The sequence below is a fragment of the Hypomesus nipponensis genome, chromosome 9 (genome assembly GCF_054491055.1).
Source record: "Hypomesus nipponensis isolate SF chromosome 9, ASM5449105v1, whole genome shotgun sequence".
NCBI classification, from domain to species: Eukaryota; Metazoa; Chordata; class Actinopteri; order Osmeriformes; family Osmeridae; genus Hypomesus; species Hypomesus nipponensis.
This window is the reverse complement of record NC_140369.1, coordinates 2,413,123-2,435,528: the sequence shown is the minus strand read 5'-3', so window position 1 is coordinate 2,435,528 and position 22,406 is coordinate 2,413,123. Positions and strand designations below refer to the sequence as shown.

The following is a 22,406-nucleotide window of genomic DNA, read 5'->3' as shown; positions in this document are numbered from 1 at the left end:
GTGTGTGTGTGTGTGTAGCAGGCATTTGCTGAATTGATGACCCCTTTAGACAAACCACCCTTTACAGGGAAGTGAGACAGGGTCAGCGCAGAGACTGTTAGAGCAGACAGGTGGAGAGCAGAGAGACAGGTGGAGAGCAGAGAGACAGGTGGAGAGCAGAGAGACAGGTGGAGAGCAGAGAGACAGGTGGAGAGCAGAGAGACAGGTGGAGAGCAGAGAGACAGGTAAAGAGCAGAGAGACAGGTAGAGAGCAGAGAGACAGGTGGCCAGAACAGAGAGACAGGTAGAGAGCAGAGAGACAGGTAAAGAGCAGAGAGACAGGTAGAGAGCAGAGAGACAGGTAGAGAGCAGAGAGACAGGTGGTCAGAACAGAGAGACAGGTAGAGAGCAGAGAGACAGGTAAAGAGCAGAGAGACAGGTAAAGAGCAGAGAGACAGGTAGAGAGCAGAGAGACAGGTGGTCAGAACAGAGAGACAGGTAGAGAGCAGAGAGACAGGTAAAGAGCAGAGAGACAGGTAGAGAGCAGAGAGACTGGTGGTCAGAACAGAGAGACAGGTGGTCAAGAATGAAAAATTATGCACTTTTTAAACTTTTTTTCCAACCCCTTTTTAACTGTTGTTAAATGTGTAAACCTAGAAACCGTCTACTAAAGACTGACCGTAGATCAGCTTGCGTCTGTGTACGTTTTTATAAAGTTATTAACTTGGTTACAGCTCACGCTGCATATCAGAGTCTGTGTTTACAAAGACAGGGAGGATATCCCATCAGCTTCTTCCTTCGTAGAACAGGTTAACTTAACTTCATACTATTCTTCTAACTACTCAATACACTTCAATCTAACCTGGCTTGTTTCACTAGAGTAAATAACTCTCTAAGAGAGCTAGTCAGCTGCATTGCACTTTGGGTAATGGTATAATGTGACATGTTTTGAACTGATGATGTAATAAGTATGTCTGTCTGTCTCCAGTGTGAGTCTAGCTAGTCAGAAATCTGTCCGATAAAAGACCAGAAGAAGGACCAGACTGAAGACTACCCGGCTAGTGGAACGACATTTGTTGAGTTGTTAGTCCGTTTGTTCTGTGTGTTTGTTTACACTGTGTGACGTAATGCATGTGGTTCACGAGCCAGCAGACAGTCTGCCTCTGAGAACATTATCTACTGAAACACTATCTAATAAAACATCATCAAGTAAAGATGATTGTGACATCACTAGCGTTCCCCTTCTCTGACTCGTTTTTTACATTCTTACATTCTAATCAGTTAGCAGGATGGCAAAAGTACACACATCCTTCACTCAAGTAGAAGTATGGATACTCATGTTTAAAACGACTGAGTAAAGTGCTGACTACACATTTTCTCTGAATTTTAAGTAAATAAGTATGGGCTCTGACATATACTTAAGTAAAAAGTAGCCATTACTGCTGGACCTCACAACATATTAAAACGTCAACGCTTTTTCCCAAATATTTTTTCAACCTTTCAAAAAAAAATTGTGAAACCTTTTTTTTTTAAATATGTTTTCTAGTTGCCTTCTGCCTAGCTTACACTAGACCAGAGAGATACTGGAGAGAACAAAGAGAGACAAGAGAGATACTGGAGAGAACAGAGAGAGAGGAGCTAGCAGCTTCATAGGGCCGAGAGCCAAACAGGACAAAGATCAACCTCTGTTCTGAGGTAAGAGAAGGACAGAGTTCACTAGCACACTTCTACCTATGCACACGCGCACACACACACACACACACAGTACTTGACCTGGTGTCTCAGTCACACACTTCCATCCACCCCAGGACAACACAGGGGGAGGAAACAGCTGCTCTTAGTCGAAACAACTGTCTGTTGAACGCCTGTTTAACAACCAAACAGTTGCCTGTTTACATCTTTCTAAGAACCAAACAGCTGCTTGTTTGCTGAAAATTTGCCACCTGTTCGCTGCCTGCCTACAGAACTGGACAACTGTTTCCTGCCTGTTTCCTGAATATTTACCACCTGTTTTCTGCCTGTCTAAAGAACCAGACAACTGCCTGTTTCCTGCCTGTTGTCTGCGTTATTTACAGCCTGTCTGTCTGCTGAGGCAGGGTGAGGAAGACCAGGGCCCAGGGCACAGTGAGTACAACAGTCTGACCACAGAGACTGTCCCACACACAGACACCTCTCGGGGCTCTGGCTGTACAGCTGACCTGCACACCTGACTAGCTACACACTGCTGGAGGGGAAACATTTGGGTACATTACCTACCACTTAACTACATAGCAACACCCACAGTAACAGTATTGTAGGTACGTAGGAATTGCTATGTACTTACATGTAGTCATTTTAGCAAACGCTCTTATCCAGAGCGACCTACAGTAAGTACAGGGTAGTAAGTAGGGTGAAGTGTGTTGCCCAAGGACACAACGTCCTTTGGCACGGCTGGGAATTCGAACTGGCAACCTTCTGATTAATATCCCTTAGCCATCCATCTGACCCCCTACGGACCAGGGTAGGTGAATACATACCCCTATGTATTCAATCGTATTCAGCGTTAGATAGAAGCATAAGCTATAACAAAAGTGTAAGAAGGCACAAAGAGGGGGAGAGATAGAAAGAGAGAGAACAGGAGAAGGAGAGAGAACAGGAGAAGGAGCGAGAGAAAGGGGAAAGAGGGACAGAAGAAAAGAAAGAGTACAGGAGTGAGAGAACAGGAGAGAGATGGAGAGAAAGAGAACAGGAGAAAGAGAGAGAAGGAGAGAAAGTTACTTTTATTTTACTTTTAAAGATTTATTGGGCAGTTAGAACTGCCAGCCAACCAAGCAGTTTTACCACACCAGCCATTTCTTATCAAGACAAAACTATTTCACTTGCAAATTTCACAAAATGTTACTTTCCAATCAAACCAAACCCAAAACAAAAATAATAAAAGAAAGAAAGAAAGAAAGAGAAAGCTAGAAGAGCGAGAGAAGGAGAGAAAGAACCGGAGAAAGAGAGAGAGAACAGGAGAGAGAGAGAGAACAGGAGAAAGAGAGAGAGAACAGGAGAAAGAGAGAACAGGAGAAAGAGAGAACAGGAGAAAGAGAGAGAGAACAGGAGAGAGAGAGAGAACAGGAGAAAGAGAGAACAGGAGAAAGAGAGAACAGGAGAAAGAGAGAGAGAACAGGAGAAAGAGAGAGAGAACAGGAGAAAGAGAGAGAGAACAGGAGAAAGAGAGAGAGAACAGGAGAGAGAGAGAACAGGAGAAAGAGAGAGAGAACAGGAGAAAGAGAGAACAGGAGAAAGAGAGAGAGAACAGGAGAAAGAGAGAACAGGAGAAAGAGAGAGAGAACAGGAGAAAGAGAGAGAACAGGAGAAAGAGACACAGCAAAAGATTAAAAAAAGAAACAAACAGCATTCTGTGTACTTGGATTTGCAATCCTGTTTCTATGGAGTCAGCAGGTGAACAACCCCGGCCAGCTCTCTGTTCCTTCACACCCCTCTTGGACAAAACAACTTGTTTTCCACAACTTGGCTTCCCTCTCATCAGCTGCTGGTCATCACCTATAGATCAGAACATCTAGATCTCATCTCCAGTGCCCCCCCCCCAGACTGGGTCACTAGCGGTCATCCCCCTGGACCGCCTTCTCTATCCAAGTCCACTCTCTATCTGCTCTGCTCTTCACGCTCTACACATCCTACACATCCGTATCTGCTGCTTATCTGTCCTGTCCTGACTTCTGAAGGCGGTTGTATGGAAGATTAGGATGTGTTTACATTGTGTGGCATTACCTACAGTAACCTCAGGTCATTCACCCTAACCCTGTAATAACCTACAGTAACCCGAGGTCTTTCAGTCTAAACCTGTATGAACCTATAGTAACCTCCGGTGATTCACCCTAGCTGGGGGCTGACTAGTTACCCGTCTCCAGGGTAACTACTCACCTCGACACCAGGTGAACATGAGAGCTCATGTTTATTTGCTCTAGCCGACCCTTCTGACCATCCTCTCAGACAGATATCCGTCTGACCTGGATAGGGTCTGGCCAATCACAACCGTTAATCTGACATAGGGGGGGTTTGATACGATGACTGTACAGAAGAGCCCCTTTGAAATGAACAACCAAGAGGACGTGTCGTTGCTCTGATTAAGGTTATAAAGGCCAACAAGGTCATTAAGGTGAACCCTAACATCTACCCTAAGTAAATAACGTTATCCCTAACCCAAACCCTTAACCCTAAGGTTATATTACATTTACGCATTTAGCAGCCGCTTTTATTCAAAGCGACTTCCAAAACAGTTTTACAAAAGTGCATAGGTCACTGATCATAACAATGAGATAGCCCCAAACATTGTGGGTAGCCAAACACGGAGCATACATTGTGAAACCAAATAAGTCCCAAAGGGAAGAACAATAAGAGCATGTAGATAGACAGGTTACAATTAAAGAGCAAGAACCTCAAAAGTGCAAGAATGTACCTGTGGAAAAAGCAAGCAACAATACTATATTTACATTTAGCAGACGCTCTTGTCCAGAGAGACTTACAGTAAGTACAGGGACATTCTCCCCGAGGCAAGTAGGGTGAAGTGCCTTGCCCAAGGACACAATGTCATTTTGCACGGCCGGGAATCGAACCAACAACCTTCTGATTAATAGCCCAACTCCCTAACCGCTCAGCCATCTGACTTAGGGTTAATTAAACTTATACTCCCTCCTTCTTCCTCTCTCCTAGGCTGGTGTGCGTGTGACTGCGGTGCGGACCACACCAACAACCAATCAGTTTTCCTGGCGTCGCCATGGCCACAACGGGCACAGCCAATGGGCTACACCACAGACACAGCAGCCAGAGCCTGCCGTCCAATGAGATCAGCAGCCAAGGTGAGCCAATCAGGAGCCTGTCTGTTGAGTGTGTGAAGTGCATCAATGTTCAGGGGAGTAACCAGAGGTGTGTCTGTGTGTGTGTGTGTGTGTGTGTGTGTGTGTTTGTGTGTGTTTGTGTGTGTGTTTGACCTAAGCAGACGAGACCCCTGCAGATTGCCAAGAGCATCTGAGACAGTTGAGGAAGCATGTGGAGGTACATTACACACACACACACACACACACACACACACACCTCCACTACTGTAATGTCCCTGTCTGAGCACCATACCCCCCCCCCCCCATGCTAGAAGGTGAAGGCGGAGGTTCTGGAGCAGGTGCAGGGTCAGCTGGGTGACCTCCTGGATAAGGTCCTGACTCACTCCATCCAGACCTTCACCCAGAGGGAGCTGCCCAGCGCCTCGGACGGCAAGCCCACAAACAACCACAACAACTCCAGGTAAACAACAACAACAGCAGCTCATAACAGCTCCGCACACAAAGAATGTAACACAAGGATGAGATCAGGATCCCGGGGTTAAATATTCTGGATGGTAAATGACCCCCACAACCCTAAATGACCCCCACAACCCTAAATGACCCCCACAACCCTAAATGACCCCCACAACCCTAACCCTCTCACCTAAAGCGGCAGGCGCAGGCCGAAAGGCCTAGTTTATTTACTCACCGGAAACACGTTTCCTGGGGATCGGCTGGTTTTGCGTCGCAGTGATGTCCTTCATTTTTTGGTAGGGGTGGGCAATACTACAACATTTTTGTAAATACAGGGCCAGTATTGGCCGTCGAGAGGAGCCAGCTGAGGTGGCTCGGGCATCTGATTAGGATGCCTCCTGGACGCCTCCCTGGTGAGGTGTTCCGGGCACGTCCAACTGGGAAGAGGCCCCGGGGAAGACCCAGGACACGCTGGAGGGACTATGTCTCTCGGCTGGCCTGGGAACGCCTCGGGGTCCCCCAGGAAGCGCTGGTGGAAGTGGCCGGGGAGAGGGAAGTCTGGGCCTCCCTGCTTAGATCGCTGCCCCCGCGACCCGATCCCCGGACAAGCGGCAGATGATGGATGGATGGATGGCAGGGCCAGTATTGCCGATACCGATACTTTTTAACTTTGAAAAGCAGCTGATCTACTTTTATGTAGGGGAAAGCAATGCCTCATAATTTATGAAGTCAATGCATCATCAATATGCAAATTTGAATGAAAATAGAAAATTATTATGTAATTATTATAACACTCTTATTTTTTATGTTTAATGTTTGCACCATGCCCACCAAAGTAAATTCCTTGTTTGTGTACACTTACTTGGCGATTAATCACATTTATGATTCTTCTGATTTGCATTTTCATGATCATTGAATGCTTTAATCATGTTTTCCTTAAATGAGTTGAGAAGCTGAGCTTCTCTTTCTCTCTTCCATTATGCAGCCATCAGTTTGCTGCTGACTGAGTCATGTTGGCTACTGCACGTTCAAGCCGGCAACAACTCACAGTATAGCAGGGGAGGTGGGGGAGGGGCAGAGTGAGCTTGAGCGAAGTAAGAGAAGCGGTGTTTGCACAATCACTATGATGTAAAGAGTTGTGTGCTGAATGTAGAGAAGAGAAATTTAAACTTAAGTATCGATCTTTTCACGCGAGTATCGATCAATACTGTTACCAATGTTGGTATCGATACTTTCGATCGATTCGCCCGCCCCTATTTCTTGGTCAACGTCGGTGAAGATACAGAAAAGATCAGCGCGTCTTCTATAGAACGCAAAATACTAGGCCTAAATGTACGTAGTGGTAGCTAGCTGGTTATTAGCTATGTGTAGAAATTGTCACTACAGTTGTGAAACTAATTAAATACCACGAATGCCATACAGTTGACGTTAACGGTGACAGGCTAAATACTTCTGTAGTAGCAAGCTAGCTAGCTAGCTAGCTAGTTACGGGCGGCTGCTTCCGCTTGCCTTTTGCAGCTGTTAGGAAATGAGAGGTGGGGTCGGACCAGAGACAATAGACGATCTGGCCTTTTATCAAACCACGCCCGATTGAAACAACGACGTCCCCACAAGGCGTAAGTTCGAATATGCACGAATCACTTCCGCATATTGCATAAGCTAGGTCAACAACTTCCAGTAACTAGCAGTTAAATTTGCAAAATGCCGGGTTTTACAAGAAGTTTGGGGGATCTTCCCAAAATGACTATAAACTATATACATAGGATTCTATATTGCTACCCCTTCAAGCCAGGGGGAAAAAGGGTTCAAATTGTAAGTTTTGAGCTACATCAGCCAAAAGAGCTATATTAAGGGTCAACATAACCTGTTCTGGTTATTAAAAGTTAACGTTTCTGTACCCAAAGTTCGAGACCTGGCCAATTTTTTACAGCACTGTAGCTGTGTTGGTCTTCTGTCCTACAACATATATCACAAAAAACCTTGTTTGTGTTTTGGGTTGTTCTAAATGTGTGTGTTCTTGACAGATCCCACAAAATGGAGGATGGAAAGGTGTTTGTTGCGAGACAGTCAATTCTAGAGTAAGTGTTTGTATGAGTGGGTGTACATAATTTTTTTTTAGGAGGGGTGCCTCAAACTTTTTATTTAAACAATGTTTCCCTGTGTATGCGTGTGTGACTGTGTGTATGTTGTGTGTACATGTTTACGTGTGTGTGTGTGTATGTGTATCTATGTGTGTGTGTCTCCAGCGAGCTGTTTGAGATCAGCCACATCAGAACCATCTACCACGTGTTCATAGCGGCGATGTTCCTCTTCATCTTCAGCACGCTAGCGGTGGACTACATCGACCAGGGCAGGTGTGTGTGTGTGGTGTGTGTGTGTGTGAGTGTGTGTATGTGATTGTGTATCTGGGCCAGGGCCAGCCCAAGGCATAAACGAACTAAGAGGCTGCTTAGGGCCCCTGTGGCTACCAGAGGGCCCCCAATAGCAAATGAAATTACAGTTTAATGTATCATGTAAAAATACATTCTTTTTTTTTTTATCGGCAAAGATAAGCGACGCTGAGGAGTCCCCAGATCAATGGGGCCAGCCCTGATCTGGGCGATCCTCTAACTTTAGTTTGACAACTTAATCAAACAACCCCCATTGGTCCAAACTGTGCCCCTCTTCCACCCTCCTCCCTCACCCCGTCATCCTTCTCCCTCTTCCTCCCTCTCCCCTCTCCTCCCTCCCCCCCTCTCTCCCCCCGCCCCTCACTCTCCCCCCTCTCCTCTCCCCCCTCTCCCCTCTCTCCCCCCTCTCCCTCTCCCCTCTCCCTCCCCCCCTCTCCCCCCCCGCCCCTCACTCCCCCCGCCCCTCACTCTCCCCCCTCTCCCCCCCGCCCCTCACTCCCCCGCCCCTCACTCTCCCCCCTCTCCCTCCCCCCTCTCTCCCACCTCTCACCCTCCCCTCTCCCTCCCCCCTCTCCCCGCGCCCCCTCCCTCCCCCCCAGGTTGGTGCTGAGCTTCCACCTGCTTTGCTATGCCTTCGGGAAGCTCCCCACAGTGCTGTGGTCCTGGCTGCTGATGTTCAGCTACACCCTGGCTGTCCCCTACCAGGCCCTGGTGCTCTGGGGGTCAGCTTCCACGGCTGCCCCTCCAAGCTGGCCCTGTCCCTGGGCGCGGGCCTGACCCTGGCCGCCCTGCAGGGAGCCGTCCTGGGGGTCTTTCCCATCTACGTGGTCATACACTACCAGCTGCCCCCAGCCTCCAGGTTCATCGTCATACTGGAGCAGGTATGTGTGTGTGTGTGTGGTTGAGTTTAGCTAGCCCAGCTGAGCAGAGGTTGAGATAAGAACGGTCACACCAGCCCACAGATGTCCTCCCTGTCCATGAACAGAATTTACAATTGAACCTCTGACTGAACTGGTTATCTGGGAACCACATGTTTTGGCAGCTCCAAAGAGAGCATGATTCAGCATCACCATGCAGAGTCATGGTGACATGAACCCTGGGACGCCACAGTCAGATGCTCCACACACTGAGCTGATCACTGATTGGGACCCTCGACTCTTCCCTCTCTCAGATCCGATTCCTGATGAAGAGCTACTCCTTCATCAGGGAGAACGTTCCGCTGGTCCTGAGGAACCCGCCCAAAGAGGGTGAGGAACATCTGGCTGGCAGTCTCACTACAGCAGACCCTGTCTAGAGAGAAGGCACGATTCAAGGTGTTGGGGTTTTTAGAATTGAATCTTGTGTCACTACAGTCAGTTCCAACCTGGTACCAACCTGGCTAGCTGGCTGGTTGACTGAGTGAGCGTTGGGCTAGCTGGTTTGTCAGCTGGCTACTTGCTGGCTGGCTGACTGGCAGGTTAACTGGCTGGTTTACTGACTGGTTGTTGTCTTGGTTTTCAGGAGAAGTTATCCGGTTCCCCACGTTTTCCAGCTATCTCTACTTCTTGTTCTGCCCTACGCTGATCTACAGAGAATCCTACCCAAGGTAACCACAGAACCAGGAGAGCTAGTGTAACCCAGCTGAACTGGTTACACACACTCCTCAGTATGAACTCACTTCTTATTACTGCTCTCCCCCTCCTCCTCACCTTCCCGTCCCTCCTCACCTTCCCCTCCCTCCTAACCCCCCCCCCTCCTCCTCACCTTCCCCTCCCTCCTCACCTTCCCCTCCCTCCTAACCCCCCCTCCTAGGAACCCCTATATCAGGTGGAACTATGTTGGTGTGACCTTTGCCAAGGTAAGACTTGACCTGGAGGGTGTGTGGAGTATGTGTGGGTGGAGGGTGTGTGAGTGGAGGGTGGAGGGTCATAGTGTTTACCTGCTATGTAGGGTATGTGCGGTTGTTGCCCTGAGGACAGTATTGATTCCTACAAGGCACGTAGTAAACAATACAGTGTGTGTTTATCAGTGTGGACTCAGAACCACGTGGGGCTTGCTGTTTCACCTCCTCTCTCCAGTCCTCTCCCTCTCTCTTTTTCTCTTTCTTTCTTTCTTTCTTTCTTTCTCTCTTTCTCCCTCCCCTCTACCTCTCTTTCTCTCTCCAGTCCTCTCTCTCCAGTCCTCTCTCAACATCTTATCTTTCCTCTGAAACATGAAGCTCACACAGTAATAAGACTTGATGTCTAGAACAAACACAGTTCTAAAGTCTCTACCTTTACCTACCTTTACCACCCCACCCCCCCACACACACACCCTCTCTCCAGATCCTCGCCTGTCTGTTCTACGGGTACTTCATCCTGGTGCGTCTCTGCATCCCTGTGTTCAGGAATGAGAACAACCAGCCCTTCAGCACCAGAACCCTGGTGCTGATGGTGTTCAACGCTACTCTGCCTGGTCGGTACCACAGCACACCACCTCACATACACACACACTGAAAAACACATACACAACCGCCCCTTCAGCACCAGAACCCTGTGGCACTAACTGTCCCTCCCTCCCTCCCTCCCTCCCTCCCTCCCTCCCTCCCTCCCTCCCTCCCTCCCTCCCTCCCTCCCTCCCTCCCTCCCTCCCTCCCTCCCTCCCTCCCTCCCTCCCTCCCTCCCTCCCTCCCTCCCTCCCTCCCTCCCTCCCTCAGGTATGTTGATTCTGCTCCTGGCCTTCTATGCATTCCTGCACTGCTGGCTCAATGCCTTCGCTGAGATGCTGCGATTTGCTGACAGGATGTTCTACAAGGTACGATGCAACTTCCTGTTCCTGTCAAATACAGTGATGCTTTGATTAGAGACACCCGTTGCTGCCTGGTTAGGGGGGTGGTTCTGAGAGCGACAAGGCCGTCTTTCTGTCTTTGGTGTTTACAGAGACTAAGGTGGCCTGACTAATGTTTCCTCCCCTCTCACTTTCCCTCCTCTTCCCTTCCCTCCTCTCCTCCTCCTCTCCTCTTCCCTCCTCTCCTCCTCCTCTCCCCTTCCCTCCTCTCCTCCCCTCCTTTTTTCTGACTTTCTCCTCTTCCCTCTTCCTCTTTTCTCGTCTCGTCCTCTCCTCTCGTTTCCCCCTCCTCTACTCCTCCTCAGGACTGGTGGAACTCCACATCGTTCGCTAACTACTACCGTACGTGGAACGTGGTGGTGCACGACTGGCTCTACTACTACAGCTACAGAGACTTTCTCTGGGTGGGTATCCCTGATAACAACCCACAACTACCCCCCCAGCCTCACTAACTACCCACAACTACCCCCAGCCTCACTAACTACCCACAACTACCCCCCCAGCCTCACTAACTACCCACAACTACCCCCCCAGCCTCACTAACTACCCACAACTACCCCCCCAGCCTCACTAACTACCCACAACTACCCCTCCAGCCTCACTAACTACCCACAACTACCCCCCCAGCCTCACTAACTACCCACAACTACCCCCCCAGCCTCACTAACTACCCACAACTACCCCCCCAGCCTCACTAACTACCCACAACTACCCCCCCAGCCTCACTAACTACCCACAACTACCCCCCCAGCCTCACTAACTACCCACAACTACCCCCCCAGCCCTCATTTAACTACCCACAACTACTTCTCAGCCCCATTAACCACCCTCCTAGCCCGACAACTACTCCCCATCCCTGATACCTACCCCCAGCCTCAACTACCCCCCACTCCCACTCACACTCACCCCCAGCCCCACTGTGGCCCCTCCCAACAGGGCACCTATGACCTCTGACCCCTGTGCCCCTGGCAGCTGTCGACCAGGAAGTGCCGCACGGCGGCCATGTTGTCTGTGTTCCTGGTGTCGGCTGTGGTGCACGAGTACGCCTTCACCATGGGCTTTGGCTTCTTCTACCCTGTCATGTTTTGCCTGTTCGCTGTTTTCGGAGGTGAGAGGAATGAGGAGAGAGGGGGCTGGAGGGGGGAGGGTACTCGGGGAAGGGGGGGGGGAGTGAGGGGGGTGTTTAGGAATTTGTGAAGTTCTCATCAACAATGTTGTTTTAAAACCCGTTTTACGACTTTGCCCGTCCGTCTCCCTCCCCCGCAGTGCTGTTTCACTTCACCCTGACGGGACAAGCGTAAGAGCCCAGTGTGGAACATCATGATGTGGACCTGCCTCTTCATCGGTCAGGGCCTGCAGGTGTGCCTATACGGCCAGGAGTTCCACGCTCAGGTCCACTGTCCACGCACCGGGGTGAGGAGCTCCAGGGACCAGGCTGCGGGTCTCATCCCCTTCAGTGGATCCCTCTCATTATGCTTCTCTCTCTTCCTCTGAGACACACACACACACGCACATGCATTCTTGCCTGTGCGCAGAAACACTGACAAAGCACACGCACACACTCAAGCACACAAACATTCGATGGAGTCACGCATGCCTGTTCAGAGTCTTTAGAAGGGTGTAAAGACCCAGGATTAGGCCGTGACCCCCGCAGGCCCAGATGTGGGCTCCTGGGATTGGCAGCAGCAGATGGCCTGCGAGCATCTCTCTGCAGATGCCTCGCCTATCGGTGCTGTGGGCAACACACAGGCCTTGTGTGCGCTGCTGTGTCCAACACACACACACACACACACACAGACGCACACTGGTTGAGCACCTAAAAATAGAACACAACATAAAAAGATTATCACATGGGTTGAGGACTCACGAAAAACATGGTCTGTTCAGGAAATGGGATTATGGTGTGAGTGATGTGCTAAGGAGAGGAAGGGGGTGTGGAGCTCTAACACAACGTCATGTCATCTCTCCACACAGGGAGGATTCTGGGAGCTGGTCACACCTCGGTCATGGAACTGCAGCTTCTAGGACATCTGCCACAGAGGGAGGAAGAGAGTGTAGAAGAGAGGAAGAACGGAGAGGGAAGGGCTGTAGGGATGGAGGTGGATGGATGAAATCATGGAGAGATGGGGAGGAAGGATGAAAGGATGGATGGAAAGGATGGATGAAAACATGGAGAGATGGGGAGGAAGGATGAATGGATAGAGGTGGAGGGTAGCTATGGATTGAGACAGAGGAATGAAAAGATTAAAGGATGGGAGCAACACGTCTCAGTAGGGGTGGGCGTTTCCCCCGTGTAAACTTGAACGGTGCACTTGTCCGTCCATTTTACAGATCACGATTGGTCAAAAATCAATCGTTTTCCGGGTACAGCCAATTCGTTGGAGCTATTTTAGCTAACATCGTTGTTTCTTTAGCAAAGAAATGGAAAGGAAATGAAAAGGAGAAAAAGGTGGAGCTGAAAAAGCTATTGATAAAAAACACAACGGGCACTGCAAGCAAATGTTGCACAATGTAGTATAGAATAAATGTTTAGGCCGTCAAAAGACGGAGGAGGAGAGTTTGCAGCCCGAATACTGAGGCTGTACAAGAGGCGCCAGGTGCAAGCAGCTGTATTTTCGACATTTAGAAAATTCAAATATCAATCCAAACCATATTGTTTTAATTTTTGTAAAAACATTATACATTTGGTAGTACTGTATATATAAGCTATACATTTTAAATGAAGTAAAATAAATGGCCAAGAGAAAAAGGCACTCATCTAAATATGCACAACATGTTTTTTGACTTTAAATAATAAATGTGCTATGTGGCTCAAATGCAATTGTCCTGATTTTCTGTTCTGTGTAATAAAGCAGCCACAGGTGACGCAGGGCAAGAGATGGAGGCTGCTGTGGTGACAGGGTCCAGTGGAGAGACTGTCAGGTGCAGCACTGCAACTGTACACAATAGAGTTAGTCTGTTAACAGGGTTATTATATGGAAATGTGTTTGTTGAATTGATTGTCATTATTGAATATAGTTAACTGATTATTGTTCTTTTGCAACATCAAATAGCAGATGCAGAAACGGAGACAAGTATGGAAAAAGAAAGTGAGGGAGAAAGTGAAGGGGGGGGGGGCGGGGGGCGGTCTGTGTTTCAAAGTCACGGGCTGTTTTTCGATCTGAGTCCGACCCTGGACAGTTGTATGTGTAAATGTGTGCTTGTTAACATAATGTGTCAATAAAATTAACAAATTAAAGAAAGTGTTTCTAATATCACAGTTCAGTCGGCCCAACTCCTCAAAACCCCTCAAACATGAACAGCTGTCTCGATAAAATAAACCAACCAATCAGCTCTTAGAGTCAAACGTCTGTTTTATTTAGAGGGGAACAGACTCCATCACCTGCTGTCCTCCTTCAATGTTGCTTCTACTCAGGACTACCTGGCTCAGAAGTGCATTCATCCTGGAGGAAGGAGGTATGGCATAAACAATCCTACAACCAGCATTCATATTTACAGTTATCCTTAAGAGTGTACTGCTGTGTTGGGTGCAGTTCCCACACCTGTCCTGCAGGGTGTGTAGTGCGTTGATCCTGCTCCGGTTGACATCCATCTCCAGCATGCGAGGAAGGCTGCAGGTGTAGCTGGACCTGGGGGGCGCTTTCTGTCCAGCGGGTCCACCTGCCACAGGGTCGGGCTCCGACTTATACTCATGTTCCTATTGGGTCATGAAGGAAGTAGGGAGTCTAGTGTCGAGTGTTTGAACCTAGAAAATGTTTGAGTGTTCTGAGGTGTGATTTTATTTCATTTAGATCCCACTCCTTGGTTCTAGAACCGGCGCATCAGTTCTCGAATGCACACCTTGGTTCTCTGTATTAAGCTGTGTTCACAACAAACGTGAAGAGAATTATTCACGCAAATGATGCGTTCAGTGTGAACACAGCATTAGAGTGAACAAGCGGAGGATTCTCACCTGACACTGTATCTGGCCTCAAAGAATCCGACAGTCTGTGGGCGTGGCCTTTCAGGTAGGGTAAAGGAGCAGTCTGGGGGCGGGGCCGGGCTGCAGGTGTGTCCGGGCCGAAGCGACCAGCGCAGCTTCCTGGGGACCAGAGCCAGGATGGGGCGGGGCAGTGGCGAGCTCTCACAGGGGATGGGCGCGGCCAGGTGAAGGCCGTGCTCCTCCCTCACCTGCTCCAACAACAGTCACAGGTGTCAGACGGGACAACTCAGGCTCTCATGTCACACTGAAATAAAAACATAGTTTGTCTCCACCAACGTCCCATTTCCATTCTCTGCATTTTCCATCCTTGACGCTGTAGGGAGCCCAGGAATAACATGAGAGGGTTCTTTCTGATATGAAAGAGGTTTGTTCTCACCTGGCTGAGCACCTGGAGCAGGTGAGCCAACCAGGTGCTGCGGTCCAGGTCTACCAAGGCCCTGCCTGACAGAGCCCAGCCTGGCCCAGTTCGCCTCGCACACCTCCAGCCCACGCAGGTAAACATACAGTTCTCTGATCGCACCTCCGTCATTCAGGGCCCGCGCCTGCAGCAGTCTCGCATTCAGGGTGTTTCTGTACAGTATAATATAGTACATTACAATAGAGTGGAGTATAAGAGTAGAGTATAATAGAGTACAATAAAGTGGAGTATAATAGAGTAGATTAGAATTCAACAGAATAAAATAGTAGTGACAGACCCACCTGACAGACTGCAGGTTATAGTAGTGACAGACCCACCTGACAGACTGCAGGTTAGAGTAGTGACAGACCCACCTGACAGACTGCAGGTTATAGTAGTGACAGACCCACCTGACAGACTGCAGGTTATAGTAGTGACAGACCCACCTGACAGACTGCAGGTTAGAGTAGTGACAGACCCACCTTACAGACTGCAGGTTATAGTAGTGACAGACCCACCTGACAGACTGCAGGTCGTAGTGACAGACCCACCTGACAGACTGCAGGTTATAGTAGTGACAGACCCACCTGACAGACTGCAGGTTATAGTAGTGACAGACCCACCTGACAGACTGCAGGTTAGAGTAGTGACAGACCCACCTGACAGACTGCAGGTTAGAGTAGTGACAGACCCACCTGACAGACTGCAGGTTATAGTAGTGACAGACCGACCTGACAGACTGCAGGTTATAGTAGTGACAGACCCACCTGACAGACTGCAGGTTAGAGTAGTGACAGACCCACCTGACAGACTGCAGGTTAGAGTAGTGACAGACCCACCTGACAGACTGCAGGTTATAGTAGTGACAGACCCACCTGACAGACTGCAGGTTATAGTAGTGACAGACCCACCTGACAGACTGCAGGTTATAGTAGTGACAGACCCACCTGACAGACTGCAGGTTAGAGTAGTGACAGACCCACCTGACAGACTGCAGGTTATAGTAGTGACAGACCCACCTGACAGACTGCAGGTTATAGTAGTGACAGACCCACCTGACAGACTGCAGGTTAGAGTAGTGACAGACCCACCTGACAGACTGCAGGTTATAGTATTGACAGACCCACCTGACAGACTGCAGGTTATAGTAGTGACAGACCCACCTGACAGACTGCAGGTTATAGTAGTGACAGACCCACCTGACTGACTGCAGGTTAGAGTAGTGACAGACCAACCTGACAGACTGCAGGTTATAGTAGTGACAGACCCACCTGACAGACTGCAGGTTATAGTAGTGACAGACCCACCTGACAGACTGCAGGTTAGAGTAGTGACAGACCCACCTGACAGACTGCAGGTTATAGTAGTGACAGACCCACCTGACAGACTGCAGGTTATAGTAGTGACAGACCCACCTGACAGACTGCAGGTTAGAGTAGTGACAGATCCCACCTGACAGACTGCAGGTTATAGTATTGACAGACCCACCTGACAGACTGCAGGTTATAGTAGTGACAGACCCACCTGACAGACTGCAGGTTATAGTAGTAGTGACAGACCCACCTGACTGACTGCAGGTTAGAGTAGTGACAGACCAACCTGACAGACTGCAGGTTATAGTAGTGACAGACCCACCTGACAGACTGCAGGTTATAGTAGTGGCATACCTACCTGACAGACTGCAGGTTAGAGTAGTGACAGACCCACCTGACAGACTGCAGGTTATAGTATTGACAGACCCACCTGACAGACTGCAGGTTATAGTAGTGACAGACCCACCTGACAGACTGCAGGTTATAGTAGTGACAGACCCACCTGACTGACTGCAGGTTAGAGTAGTGACAGACCAACCTGACAGACTGCAGGTTATAGTAGTGACAGACCCACCTGACAGACTGCAGGTCGTAGTGACAGACCCACCTGACAGACTGCAGGTTAGAGTAGTGACAGACCCACCTGACAGACTGCAGGTTATAATAGTGACAGACCAACCTGACAGACTGCAGGTCGTAGTGACAGACCCACCTGACAGACTGCAGGTCGTAGTGACAGACCCACCTGCTGACTGCAGGTTAGAGTAGTGACAGACCCACCTGACAGACTGCAGGTTATAGTAGTGACAGACCCACCTGACAGACTGCAGGTCCCGATGCCTGATGAACCTGTGCAGGAGACACCCCAGCCTCCCCTCCACCGCGGTGAGGCTCTGCACTATGACATCCTCCACCAGGTCATGGACAGGAAGCGAGATGTTGCCCAGGACGACCGCCCGCTGAAGCAGCTCCAGGTTGGTCCTCTGGGCCTTAACGTCCATGACCAGCTTCCTGCCGTCGCTGCAGCTGTGTTGCGCCCTCCGCTCATTCCTTCCCCCACCGGGATGCCCCGCACGGCCTGCGCCCGCCCCCGCGCCCACCCCCACCTCAGCGCCTGACCTGGTCCCCATGGAGGGAGTCTCTTTCGGGTGCGTCTGCGAGGGTCGATTGGGACCTCCAGGTTCTTCTCTTCCCCCTTCTCCTCCGTACCCTCCGTGCCCTCGTCCGGGGGTGAGGGCAGGGCCTGGGGTGAGGGCGGGGACTGGGGTGAGGGCGGGGGACTGGGGACTGGGGTGAGGGCTGGGCCTGGAGTTTCGTATCTGTCGGTGTCTTGTGCGTCTTCGCTTGTGCCTTCGCTTGTGTCTTCGCTTGTGCCTTCGCGTGCGTCTTCGCTTGCGTCTTCTCGTGGGTCTTCGTGTGCGTCTTTGCAAGGTTCGTTGGTGGTTTGCCGGCGTCCTTGCTTGCATTCTTGCTTGCATTCTTGCTGGCATCCTCGCTGGCATTCTCGTTGGCGTCTCCAAGCGTGACTCCAGAGGCTTCAGGGAACCCGTCCAAAGGGTGTGAAGCTTCTGAACCGGGCGGGTCGTCCGCAAAGGGCTGGTCTGGAGACCTGCTGGGGATCATTCGTTTCTCCATCAGGCCTGGGGGCCTGCCGAGGATCCTTAGTTTCTCCATCAGGCTGTTGAAGGTATCCCTCAGGATCTTCCCCAGGAAGCTGTAATGGTTCCGGACGTCGTCAGTCTTTAAAGGCAGGATGGGTAATGTTGTTGAGACACACTTTTTTGTCATATTTTTTTTATTAACTTCACATCCTCATAGCAATCAGTCTACAGGTTTCATATTAAAATTGTATAACTGATTATCTGTGGGCATCGCAGGACTGTAATAAACACAACCAATCATTTTGTTTGGACCGAACTTAATGATTGGACGGCATTCGAACTGAATGCAATGATTGGACGGGATACTTGTCTGTCTACCTCCCTCCCAGCAGTAATCAGGCAGCACATTCATGTGTTTAGGGGGAGTGGCTCTGAAGGGAGGGGGTGGAATATTTTGGCTTGAATCCTTTCAAACAAAAATCGCTAGGTTTGCAAAACTCACCGTCCAGGCCTTTACCTTCCGCGCCTTCGCATCCAGCTGGGCTCCCTCATCTTCATCCTTGCCTCCCGAGAGAGACGTCGGGAGCTTCTCCAAGATCGTGAACACGGAAGTCTGAAAAGCCCTCAGGAGGTCAGAGCTCATCTTCTCTAACCTCTTCAAGATGTCTTTCGAGATGAGGAGGAAGTCTTCAACCTCCTCTTCCTCCTCCGAGGTCTCGGCTTCGGCTGGCTCCTCAGGTCCCAGGACCACAGCTGGTTCTAACTCTGGAATCACCGTCGTGGGAGAGTCCTTGTGCTCCCTTGCAGTGAACAGCTGCCCCTCCAGCTTGTTAATCTTTGCTGTTTTCTCCTGCAGCTGGGCCTTCATCCTGGACATTTCCTGGGCGGCAGTCCCTGGCCGCTAGAGCCTCGGCCTGGGCCTGGTGGGACCGGGCCTCCCTGGTGCGCTCCTGGAAGGCCTCGTTCAGGTCCTGCATACCTACCTGTCAGGGTGGAATCAGAATTCATATTTAAAGCAACTCAATATCATCATTTTTTATAATATCGCAAGAGGGGGGTATTCATGGTGTTTCAGACATTTCTATCAGTTCAGAGGTCACACCCCTTGACCCCTGACCCCTAACCCCTGACCCTTGCTACCTGGGCGTACTTGAAAGCCATGTTCATGGCTCTGTTGCTGCCCGGATTCTTGCCAATGTCGGCCAGCATAAAGGACAAGTCGCCGACGCACTTGGCGGCCAGGGAGGGGTCGGCCAGGAGTCTGGAGGGGGACGGGGGCTTCAGCTCCTGGATGCGCTTCATGGTGCGGCCGTCCAGTTTCTTCTCTCTCCACCAGTGCCAGACGCCACCCTTAAGCAGAGCTGCAACACAGCAGCACATTTCAGGCTGGATATCTGTCTGCTGTGTGTCTGCCTGTGTGTCTGCCTGTGTGTCTGCCTGTGTGTCTGTCTGCCTGTGTGTCTGTCTGCCTGTGTGTCTGTCTGCCCGTCTGTGTGTCTGCCTGTGTGTATGTCTGCCCGTCTGTGTCTGCCTGTGTGTCCGTCTGCCTGTGTGTCTGTCTGTCTGTCTGCCTGTATGTGTGTCTGCCTGTCTGTCTGCCTGTCTGTCTGTCTGTCTGTCTGTCTGTCTGCCTGTATGTGGGTCTGCCTGTGTGTGTGTCTGTCTGTGTGTTTGTCTGCCTGTATGTGTGTCTGCCTGTGTGTCTGTCTGCCTGTGTGTCTGCCTGTCTGTGTGTCTGCCTGTATGTGTGTCTGCCTGTCTGTCTGCCTGCCTGTGTGTCTGCCTGTGTGTCTGCCTGTCTGTGTGTCTGTCTGCCCGTCTGTGTGTCTGCCTGTCTGTCTGCCTGTCTGTGTGTCTGTCTGCCTGTGTGTCTGCCTGTGTGTCTGTCTGCCTGTGTGTCTGTCTGTCTGTCTGTCTGTGTGTCAGTAGTTACCATAACCACTAGTTACTCTAACCACTAGTTACTCTATCCACCAGTGCAACATCCAGTCTGTCACATCTGCAGAGATGCAGTGGACATAGTCCGGTCAAACCGCATGATTAAGAAGGAGAAAAGTCATCAGAAACCCTTAATATGGGATTTCCGCTGAGCAGGAAAGAAAATCTGTGAAAATCAGTAAATCCCTGATTCTCATCTGTCTCTCGCCTGTGTGTTAGCACCAGCCTCCTCCTTCCTGGTCTTAGAAGAGTTCAGATCGAACAGGCTCCCACAGAGCTTGCGTAAGCGCTGGATGCAGTCGTCCATGTCCGTCATGGAGGAAGCCAGCTTGTTCTCCACTTCCTCTATCCACTCTGGGGTGATTGCTGCTGCTTCACCCTGCTGCCTCGTGCCCTCCAGCATCAGCAGGGACTCCTCTGGGGGGGGGGGGGGGGTGAGGGAGGCAGGGGGGCAGGGAGGGAGGGAGGGAGGTTTGGAAATTATGACGAGTGATGGTCTTGTGACACGTGTGTCGGAATAATCTAATGTTATAGTAGAGTGACTAGGGTTCAATCCCTGCCAATACCCAAGCTCTGAATGCCACATCAGATTAAGGTAATGCAAAACATTTTGTGAGTCATCTTAGCAAACGCAAACATATGTCATCAGAGCATTTGAATATGGAAATAGACAGCAGATGGGATGTTGACTACTGACCAACTGCATGTTAGGGGAGGGGACGGGAGGACAGAAGAGGACAGGAGAGGACAGGAGAGTAGAAGAGAGAAGGAGGAGGACAATAGAGGAGAGGAGGAGGAGAGGAGGAGGAGAGGAGAAGAGAGGAGAGAGAAGGAGGAGAAGAGGAGAAGAGGAGGAGAAGAGGAGAGAAGAGGAGGAGGAAGGAGAGGAGGAGGAGAGATGGAGGAGAGGAGGAGGAAGGAGAGGAGAGGAGGAGAGGAGGAGAGGAGGGGGAGAGATGGACGAGAGGAGGAGGAAGGAGAGGAGAGGAGAAAAGGAGGAGAGGAGAAGAGGAGGAGGAAGGAGAGGAGGAGGAGAGATGGGAGGAGACCCACCAGTTTCAGAGAACCAGTCCAGCAGGAGTGTGAGCTGTTGCTCCCGCAGTGCGGCCCTCTGGAGGACGTCCCTGACGCCTCGGATCTGCTGCCCCCTCCAGAGCCTCTCGTCCAGGTCGCTCCTGGGGGCAGGGCTCCTCCTCCTCCTCCTCAGAGTCATCCTGGCACCCAGCACCCAGGGGGGCCCGGTACACAGACATCTTCCCTGTCGGGTGCACCCTGGAGGGTGGAGCTTCAGACAACCTGAGGGGTGGAGCTTCAGCACCCTGGAGGGTGGAGCTTCAGCACCCTAGGATACTGCAGGCTCTTCTTGGTTCGGGTTCCCTCCTAGCGGAGAAAGTTCTCCTCGAGGTATACGCAATACAGCTCCTTATAAACCATATAGATACACTAGCCTACTGCACCTTTTAAACTATAGGCTAAACATATACACTGTATAATACATGCTACCTAATATCTGTAGTTTGGGTGAGGACTTCATGATTTAATTTAAGGCCCCTCAGTTCTGCATCAAGTTACGAAATGCTATTCAGTAGTGCATAGTTATCAGTTTGGGTCTGCGCCTGAGATAATTATGACATACACTGTTGCTAACACAAGAAATCTACATCCATAATAGGTCAAACATGCCGCTTTCAGACACGAGTATGACGTATGTGTTCAACGCTGCTCTCTATGGGCGGAGCGCCTGTGACTTCAGACCGAACTATGGCAGATTGCCTGCTGTACTAGTCCTTTTAGCCTGGGATCAGTTTAGCATCTACAGCGACAAATGCAGCTAGTGGGACGAATGCTCAAATCTTGTGATTGTGCCGTCAAATTATACACATCAACACGTTAACATGAACATAACCTCACCTAGAGAAGGTCGGTTCAGGAAGGTTTCGTGACCTTGCTGAGTATATTGTGAACGCAAATGAGCGCGGGGCTGTTTTGCGCGCTTTGACGTCATAAAGCACTGGATATGACTCGTTTCCTGTTTAATCGTTTCCACCTTAAATCCGCACCCTAAAAAACATACAGGGATGATCTCACTTGAACCGCAAAGCTAACATGTTTACACTATTTTGAAAATAGTTTAGCAATTAGGTCTGGACTTTGATATTATCAGCTTTAGTTTAGATAAAAGACAAAGGACAGTGGTTTGATTTTGTATATTTGGTTTGTTCTGATTTGCCATGAAGTACACGGACCAGTTGGACATGGGTCTTTGTAAATCGGGAGCGGTTTATTGTTTTTGTTTTGAACGGCAGCAATGCCAAAGCACCATAACAACAGAACAAATACATGAACGAGACATAAATGTGTGTGCATGTCAAGGGTTGCATATTCCCTCCCCCCAGAAATTACAAAGACGCAATCATATCAAATCAGTAAACAATTCATATAAGAAACAGTACCAGAACACCTTTCAAACACCACAGAAGACAGACATCAGTTCTGCATTCTCAACAGTGCAACAAAATGGTAGTGGGACACCGGAAAAAAAAAAGCGACAACATGAAAAAACAAATTAAATAGCTGGGTTTGCCTCAATGCTCCACAGGAGAACAGGGAAGTATTAAATAAAAGCTCCAGGCAGGCTGGGTGTGGGGGAGGGGGGCTCAGTGCTGCAGTGAGCTGGCATTACCACAGGGATTACCCAGCCTGCACTGCTGCCAGACCCTGC

At 50.0% G+C, this 22,406-nt stretch overlaps 3 protein-coding genes across 6 annotated transcripts; 1 reads left to right on the top strand and 2 right to left on the bottom strand.

Moving 5' to 3' along the window:
* Window positions 1-1,735: 1,735 nt before the first annotated feature.
* soat2 (sterol O-acyltransferase 2) lies at window positions 1,736-13,695 on the top strand. Its single transcript, XM_084705954.1, is given in 18 exon segments — window positions 1,736-2,103; window positions 4,681-4,826; window positions 4,967-5,022; window positions 5,117-5,265; window positions 7,283-7,336; window positions 7,505-7,612; window positions 8,248-8,372; window positions 8,375-8,529; window positions 8,820-8,895; window positions 9,149-9,233; window positions 9,440-9,485; window positions 9,952-10,081; window positions 10,323-10,420; window positions 10,759-10,857; window positions 11,426-11,561; window positions 11,720-11,739; window positions 11,741-11,866; window positions 12,428-13,695. Coding segments are annotated over 17 exon segments (1,596 nt in total). The 5' UTR covers window positions 1,736-2,103; window positions 4,681-4,744; the 3' UTR covers window positions 12,479-13,695.
* Window positions 13,696-13,788: 93 nt separating this feature from the next.
* LOC146272313 (uncharacterized) lies at window positions 13,789-18,608 on the bottom strand. The gene is made up of 6 exons (XM_084705951.1): window positions 18,249-18,608; window positions 16,962-17,885; window positions 14,812-15,005; window positions 14,406-14,623; window positions 13,996-14,150; window positions 13,789-13,896 (listed from the first exon to the last, which is right to left on the bottom strand). Exons 1-2 carry the CDS (start codon window positions 18,387-18,389, stop codon window positions 17,253-17,255), a joined length of 774 nt encoding a protein of 257 aa, XP_084562077.1. The 5' UTR covers window positions 18,390-18,608; the 3' UTR covers window positions 13,789-13,896; window positions 13,996-14,150; window positions 14,406-14,623; window positions 14,812-15,005; window positions 16,962-17,252.
* LOC146272312 (protein FAM186B-like) lies at window positions 18,577-21,629 on the bottom strand. Of its 4 annotated transcripts, none has more exons than XM_084705945.1 (5): window positions 21,596-21,629; window positions 20,738-21,082; window positions 19,907-20,101; window positions 18,887-19,107; window positions 18,577-18,729 (listed from the first exon to the last, which is right to left on the bottom strand). In XM_084705945.1, the coding sequence occupies exons 2-5, from the start codon at window positions 20,895-20,897 to the stop codon at window positions 18,577-18,579; spliced, it is 729 nt and encodes a 242-aa protein (XP_084562071.1). In that variant the 5' UTR covers window positions 20,898-21,082; window positions 21,596-21,629. The 4 variants fall into 4 exon arrangements, with proteins under 4 accessions (XP_084562071.1, XP_084562070.1, XP_084562072.1 ...); XM_084705944.1 differs by having other exon boundaries at window positions 20,738-21,079; XM_084705947.1 differs by having other exon boundaries at window positions 18,616-18,729; window positions 18,897-19,107; window positions 20,738-21,079.
* Between the last annotated feature and the right edge of the window lie 777 nt (window positions 21,630-22,406).